The sequence below is a fragment of the Adiantum capillus-veneris genome, chromosome 16 (genome assembly GCF_014529385.1).
Source record: "Adiantum capillus-veneris isolate H3 chromosome 16, ASM1452938v2, whole genome shotgun sequence".
In the NCBI taxonomy this organism is placed as follows: Eukaryota; Viridiplantae; Streptophyta; class Polypodiopsida; order Polypodiales; family Pteridaceae; genus Adiantum; species Adiantum capillus-veneris.
Window position 1 is genome coordinate 8,985,540 of NC_140946.1, and position 8,289 is coordinate 8,993,828.

The 8,289-nt window shown below is 40.5% G+C and overlaps 1 protein-coding gene across 1 annotated transcript; it reads left to right on the forward strand.

The window, feature by feature from the left end:
• Nucleotides 1-7,505: 7,505 nt before the first annotated feature.
• On the forward strand, nucleotides 7,506-8,012 carry LOC147438533 (uncharacterized). Its single transcript, XM_086484520.1, has one exon. It carries the CDS (start codon nucleotides 7,506-7,508, stop codon nucleotides 8,010-8,012), a length of 507 nt encoding a protein of 168 aa, XP_086340646.1.
• The last annotated feature ends 277 nt before the right edge of the window (nucleotides 8,013-8,289 follow it).

The following is an 8,289-nucleotide window of genomic DNA, read 5'->3' on the forward strand; positions in this document are numbered from 1 at the left end:
GCACTCTAGGGAAGTCCGTAACGCTCTAGGGAAGTCTGCAATACTTTAGGCAAGTATATAGCACTCTATGGAAGTCCGTAACACTCTAGGTATGTCCGCAATGCTTTAGGCAAGTATGCAATGCGCTTTAGGTAAGTACATAATGCTCTAGGGAAGTCAGTAATACTCTACGCATGTCCGTAATGCTCTATACATGTTCGCAATGTGCTTTAGGCAAGTACATAGCACTCTAAGGAATTCAGTAATACTCTATGCATGTCCGTAACACTCTATGCATGTCCGCAATGTGCTTTAGGCAAGTACATATTGCTCTAGGTAAGTCCATAACGCTCTATGCATGTCACAATGTGCTTTAGGCAAGTACATAGTGCTCTAGGTAAGTCCATAATGCTCTAAGCATGTCCGCAATGCTTTAGGCAAGTACATAGTGCTCTAGGGAAGTCTGTAATTCCCTAGGGAAGTCCACAATGCTTTAGGCAAGTACATAGCACTCTATGGAAGTCTGTGATGCTCTAGGTATGTCTGCAACTCTTTAGACAAGTACACGCAATGCCCTTTAGGCAAGTACACACAATTCCCTTTAGGCAAGTACATAGAGATCTAGAAAATTCAGTAATACTCTACGCCTATCCGTAATGCTCTATGCATGTCCGCAATGTGCTTTAGGCAAGTACATAGCACTCTAGGGAAGTCCGTAATTCTCTAGGGCAGTCCGCAATGCTTTAGGCAAGTACATAGCGCTCTATGGAAGTCTGTAATATACTATGCATGTCCGTAACGCTCTATGCATGTCCGTAATGTGCTTTAGGAAAGTACATAGCACTCTAGGGAAGTCATTAATACTCTATGCATGTCCGTAACGCTCTATTCATGTCCGCAATGTGCTTTAGGCAAGTACATAATGCTCTAGGTAAGTCTGTACTGCTCTTGGTATATCAAATGTGTGAAAGCATATTATGTATATTATGTGAAAGCATATTATAGTATGTATATTGTATTCTATATGTATAGATGCATATTATAGAACCTATATTACATGTGATTGCATATTATAGTATGCATATTACATATGTGAAAGCATATTATATTAGGTTTATTATATAACATGTTTATTATGTTATGTATATTATAGCATGTGTGAAAGCATATCTTAGTATGTATATTACATGTGTAGTTAGTTGACATTATGTATTTCTAATGGTCTCATATCTTAGGTAATGGATCCATTTATATAGGTAGTGGATTGATATGTGTAGCTAGTGGACCTCCTTACATGTTGACCTACAATCTCATCCAATTGCCATTGTATGGTGGACCAACATTATATGTGGTAGACACATTCTACTAGGATGGACACATTAGAGACATGTCTCTTACAAGAGTTTGACTAAGAGTTTGACTACTAGAGACATGCCCCTAGTAACTTCACCCCTTATTTGTACACATTTACTGTAGCTTTCCAACAACTGGGAGGGGAGATAAGGCAAAAAACATATGTTCCATGAGAATAAGGAATAGAGCATGACCCCTTCTAGAATGGCTCCACCCATTATAAAATGGGTCCACCCATTACAGAATGGGTCCACCCCTTATAGAATGGGTCCATCCCTTATATAATGGGTCCACCCATTATTGCAAATCCATGTGTAAATATGTGTAGAGACACGTGTATGTGCTTTAGTATTTTTCCAAGAGGGCAGTAAAGACCCCATGTGCAAGGTAGTAGAGAGCTATCTATATGTACATATTAAAGACAAACCCTTGTGTTTGTCTCTATGGGAGAGCCAAACAATTGTGTACTTGTTCATATGCTTCCTCCGTTGGCTCTATTGAGAGAAACTCTCCTATGAATGCAAGCACCAATTTTGAACTTGAAGAGGTTAGAACTGGATAGGGAAGAAGTCATTAGCTATATGCAAGCAAAGTATTGGTATACAGGAGTCTCCACTACTTATAATGTGTCTTTTCTACCCGCACATTGGTCTCCTCTACCCACATATGGGTTTGTTCTAGCCAAATATGGATCTCTATGATGGATAAAAACATAGATATCTATGTATAGCGCGATTATGGTGTGCGTAGAGAGACCCATATGTGTATCCATGTGGGGTTTTATTACACACACCCATGTGTGTGTAGAGAAAACCCATGTATACTTGTTTGAAACACTCATGGGTGTGTGTAGAGGAAACCCATGTATACACACATGGGTGTTTCAAACAAGTATACTTGTTTGAAACATGGGTGTGTTTAGAAGAAACCCATGTTTACTTGTACAAAAAATTTTGAGTGCTTACACAAATCCCCACTATTTCAACAAGGGTCTCCACTACGTATACAAGGGTCTTCACAACTTACACAAGGATCTTGACAACGTACACAAGGGTCTTCACAACTTAGACAAGGGTCTCCACTTCTCACAAAAGGGTCTCAAATGCTTACACAAGGCTATGGCTCCACCTAGTATAGAGATTGCTAGTTAGATACATAGATAGATAGCTAGGTAGATACATAAATACCTAGATAGATAGCTACGTAGATACATAGATAAATAGATAGATAGGTAGATACATAAGTACCTAGATAGATAGCTAGGTAGATACATAGGTAGATAGATAGCTAGGTAGATACATAAGTACCTAGATAGATAGCTAGGTAGATACATAGTTAGATAGATAGCTAGGTAGATACATAGGTATCTAGATAGCTAGGTAGACACATAGGTACATAGATAGCCAGGCAGATACGTAGGTACATAAATAGACAGCTAAACCAATAAATAGGTACAGAGTGGAGACCTCTGTGCATGAAATGGGGGAGTTTTTAAAATAGTGGAGACCATTATTCAAGTAGTGGGGGGCTTGTTTAAATAGTGGAGACCCTTGTGCAGATTTTGGAGACCATGTAAAAATAGTGGAGACCTTTGTAATAGTAGTGGGGACTTGTGTAAGAATTGGAGACCCTTGTGTATGTAGTGGGGACCCATGTAAGTATTGGAGACCCAACTAGTTGTGTACTTACACAAGTTCCCACTACATTCACAAGGGTCCTTTGTGAATGTAGTGGGGGAGTTTTTAAAATAGTGGAGACCCTTATTCGAGTAGTGGGGGGCTTGTTTAAATAGTGGAGACCCTTGTGTAGATTTTGGAGACCATTGTAAAAATAGTGGAGACCCTTGTAATAGTAGTGGGGACTTGTGTAAGAATTGGATACCCTTGTGTATGTGTGGAAACCCGTGTAAGTATTGGAGACCCAACTAGTTGTGTACTTACACAAGTTTCCACTACATTCCCAAGGGTCCTCACTACTTTTACAAGGGTCCCCATTACTTCACAAGGGTCTCCATTACTTTTATAAGGGTCCTTTCTGCTTTCACCAATCCCCCACTACTATCACAAGGGTCCCCATGACTTTCATAAGGGTCTCCACTACTTTCACATGGGTTTTTTGTACTTTTATCAATCCTCCACTACGTTCACAAGGGCCTCCCCTACTCACACAAGGTTCTCAACAAATTACACAAGGGTCTCCCTTACTTTTACAAGAGTCTCCACTACTTACACAAGGTTCTCACCAAATTACACAAGGGTCTCCCTTACTTTTACAGGAGTCTCCACTACTTTCACATGGGTTTTTTGTACTTTTATCAATCCCTCACTACTCACACAAGGTTCTTTGCTAATTACACAAGTGTCTTCCTTACTTTCACAGAAGTCTCCACTACTTACTTTTATAGGAGTCTCCACTACTTTCTTAGGTCCCCTCTACTTACACAATGGTCTCCTCTAGTTACACGGGTCTAGCTCTCCTATATAGACACATCGGTTGCCAATATGGACACTTGGGTCTCTTCCACAAACACAAGATAGATCTCTGTAAATAGATAGATCTCCACTACCCCACACATGGGGTCTGTACTATGCCATTGGGAGATTACTAGGCACAATTTTATACGGGATGGACCCCCTGTATAAGGGATGGATCCATTTTATACAAGGTGGACGTCCCCCTTGTATAAGGGATGGACCAATTCTATAAGGGGTGGATCCCTTGTATAAGGGATGGAAAAATTTTATACGAGGTGGACCCCTTGTATAATATATGGACCAATTTTATACGGGGTGGACCCCCTGTATAAGGGATGGACCCATTTTATATAAGGTGGACCCTTTGTATAAGGTATATGGACCCATTGTATAAATGGGTGTCCAATATGGACACTTGGGTGTCTTTCACAAACACAAGAGTCTTTATCTCTAATATGTAGAGATTATATATAAGTCTCCAACTAGCTGCGTAATAGTGTCCACCACTACTTATAATGTGTCTTTTCTACCCGCAAGTTGGTCTCCTCTATCCACAAATGGGTCTCTATGATAGTGGAGACCTATTACAATTAGTCAAGGCCCATGTGTGGCTAGTGGAGAGCTATTTATATTAGTAAATAGACACATAGATAATAAAGTACATTAAAGATAAATAGGTAAATAAATAAGTACATAGATAAATAGGTAGATACATATGTACAAATTGTTCATATATATGGATCCTCTCATCTATATGTATGGGTCCACTCATTGTATAAGAATGGACTTATTCTATCAAGGGTGGACCCATTCTATAAGGGATTGGCTTCCTCCATGTTCTGTTCCTAATTCTTGTGGCATATATATGTTTTGCCTTATCTCCCATCCCAATTGTTGAAAAGCTACGGTGAATGTTTACAACTTAGGGACATATGTATCTATGTACATATGTACATAGGTACATACATACCTATGTATCTATCTTTCTATGTACCTATGTATCTATGTATTATCGTCCTTGAGGTGGCAAAAATCTTGCTTGCCCTGATGTTATTTCAAAGGCTTCATTATCCTTGTGTGAATGCCTTGTAACCCCTTCCCTTTCATCTGATCTATTTCCCCTGTTGCTTCTTTCCATACCCTTTGCATTGCCCCGCCAATCGTGGTCCCTCCTGCTACCACCCACCTTGCCCCACCCAAAACCAGTACCTCTTTCACTTCCAAAACCCCCTTTTAGGGTCTTTTCATTGCTCTCAGCACAGTGCCCACAACCACCATTCCAACATTCAGTCAGCATAAGAGGCGACAGAAAAAGAATTGCAATTATGTTCTACAATCAAACTCTGTGTGAGGGATGAGTCTACTGTTGGCTGTGTGCTCCTATTGCACTACATAAATAGATCATCTACTCATTCTCCAGGTGCTCTCAAATCATTGCAAAAGCATGTCACAACTTCCTCAAGAGAAGACTCTCCTTCTCATATATATCGCTTAGTGTTTTATACATGATTATGCTCATTGCATTTTGAGAATCTTGTTGAGTTTTGTCATGATAGTAATGAATAGCACGAAGTGAGGCATGGGGGTGGCATTGGTATCATTTAAATCTAAAACTACCATGTATAAAATAATGGGAGGTTCTATATACATGCTTACCCTTTTCAATAAAACCGTGTTTAGTGTTCAATTTTTTACCAGTTAGTAGTTCATGGTTAGTAAGCTTCTTTTGTGATGGGTTCTAGACACTGCCAGGAATTGTTATCCTCTCGGTAAGACCGCCCAAGGTGAAGCTGTGAGAGTCAAGGTGTCTGCATGATGGATTCTATCCGATGTTAGTTTGGGTGGCATGGATTCCTTTCTAATGTGGAAGCACACTCTGGGATTGAGTTGTGTGATAAGGGAGGATTGTTGGGGTATGTCCCACGACTGACTGGACTCAGGGGCTTGAGTTGGGTTGTCTAGGGGATGAGGTGTGGGATGCACCTCTTGCAAGATTTGTGGTCTAGGAGTACATGCACACATACCAATAATGCTTCTTTGTTAGAAAAGAAGCATATGACCACACAAATGCACGTAGGTCAATTGAATAGCACTCTTGTGGGCCATCACATACTGCACGTAGGAGAGAGAGAGAGAGAGAGAGAGAGAGAGAGAGAGAGAGAGAGAGAGAGAGAGAGAGAGAGAGAGAGAGAGTAGTGTAAGGTGTACATGACATCACTTCCTGCACATACACTATACATAGAGGGTAAGCAAGCTTTCCATAGCTCTTAACCTGTGACAAAAGGCTGCAAATGAGGCTCCCTCTCTCAAATCAAGCGCCCCCCCTTCTCCCAGACTTGGTAGATTAACCAGAAAGTGCCATTTGACACCCATTCGTGCATTTCCCGCTTTCCAACTCCAGGTTTAAAAATATCCCAACTGTGATGTCAGGTGAATTGACCATAGAGTAATAAAATGATCACCTTGTCAGTCTGCAACTAATGACGCGAAGACATTTTGTAGTCCAAAAGTAGCATCCCCCTAAATCTTAAAAGATGTTGCCATTGCATCTTTACAGATCACCTGACCCTCTTTGTACACTGTAGCCACACCCAAAAGTGTAATGTATCCTATTTACCAAAGGAATTTCACTGGTGATCCCACCTTGGCCAACCTTAGACAACTTGTCCAGCTCTAGTGCTAACTGGCCACGCACTTGGACTCTGTCTAAACAGTTCCACACTAGCTATGCAATAGGGTCTTTAGATTTCCAGAGGGGTGCTTCCAAAAAGCAGAACAAATAATATAACAAGAAAGAAGCCAACATAAAGATACATAGTAGTCACATGTGACATACCCCCCTCTTGAAATCTCAAACGTCCGTGTTTACATCTATGTCGTACATGCTTACGGTCAACTCTAAGATTGCAAACTTGGCCATGGCTTGAAAACTCAAAGAGGTGGGGTTTTTTATAAGCCATGAGTTTTGAATATGCAAGGTGTCAAACATTCCTAACTCTATTGAGCATATATAAGCGCCCTCTTGCACGAGAAGATCTAACCAACCACATTGAAGATCTAACCAGCCATAGACTCATTCTATAAGAAAACAGACCAATTTTATACAAGGTGGACCCCTTGTATAAGAACACGGACCCATTTTATACAAGGTGGACCCCTTGTATAAGAAAACGGACCCATTATATATGGACTCATTCTATAAGAAGACGGACCCATTCTCTAAGAAGATAGACCAATTTTATACAAGGTGGATCCCTTGTATAAGAAGACGGACCCATTTTATATGGGGTGGACTCCTTGTATAAGAAGATGGATCCATTTTATATGGGGTGGACCCCATTTACAAGGAATGGATCCATTTTATATGGGGTGGACCCCATTTATGAGGGATGGACACATTATATGATGCAGGGTGGCGATGATGCAGGGTGGACCCCTTGTATAACTCATGGACCCCTTGTATAAGAAAGTGGATCCCCTACATATGCCACAAACCCATTAGGGTGGCCTCATTGTATAAGGTAATGGACCCATTATATAAGGAGTGGACCGTTTGTCTAAGCGTTAGGCTACTTTGAATTAGGAATAGAAAAAAAATCTACTTTAAAACAAAATCTAGATGAGTGTAATTTTTGACTTTTCACTTACTCTAAAAGCCCAAAAATTGGTGAACTTAAACGGTCTCTAGTTGCTGTTTTGATGGCCAAACTAGCTGATCTCTTTGTTTGCGGTGATTTGGACTTGACTCTTGATGGTCAAAACTTAACCATCAATTCCTACTTGGATTCAGGTGCGACAAGCAGTGTGTACAAATGTGATTATGGTGGCAAAGTTGTGGCTATGAAAATGTATAAAGCAGATGTCTCTTTGCAAAGTTGGGAATTGGCTATCAAGGAGAAAGAATGCTTGCAGCGGCTACAGGGTGTTCCTGGTGTTCCATCTTGTGCTGGAGCTGCTGAGGATTGCAACTTTTTGGTCATATTTTCAGTTGTAAAAAGGATAGGGACAAGTGAGCCAAAAGGAGCAAGGAAACACCTGGCTAGTATTGTTGACACACTAAAAGTGGCACACTCCAAGGCGATTGTCCACAGGGATGTAAGGTTACGGAATATAGTGCTTGTTGATGGTCCCTCTTTTTTGCTGATTGATTGGGGTTTTTCCTGTTGCACTACTGATGTAAAGTCATTTTTCATGGAAGCTTGCTGATGACAGCTTCAAAAGACGTTTTAGTCAGTACATTGAAAGTAGTTCTTCAGTATTGTGTCTGCCCAAGGATGACCTTGTTTTTTATGTGAAAGCTCTTTATTTACTGTCCCAACCTACCTTTGATCGGAAATTGCGTGGTGTTCAACTTGCTAGAGTAGGAAATGAGGTACCAGCATCAAAGGTGTTGTATCTATGGGAAGAAGAATTGAAGGGATGCAATGATTGGTGCAAAGCTATAAGTAAGTTGGATGTGTCGATGGATGAAAATAACTTCATT

Bases quoted from the DNA above. Each gene is read 5' to 3' on its own strand.
- LOC147438533 (XM_086484520.1), top strand. From the start codon at position 7,506: ATGGCCAAACTAGCTGATCTCTTTGTTTGCGGTGATTTGGACTTGACT.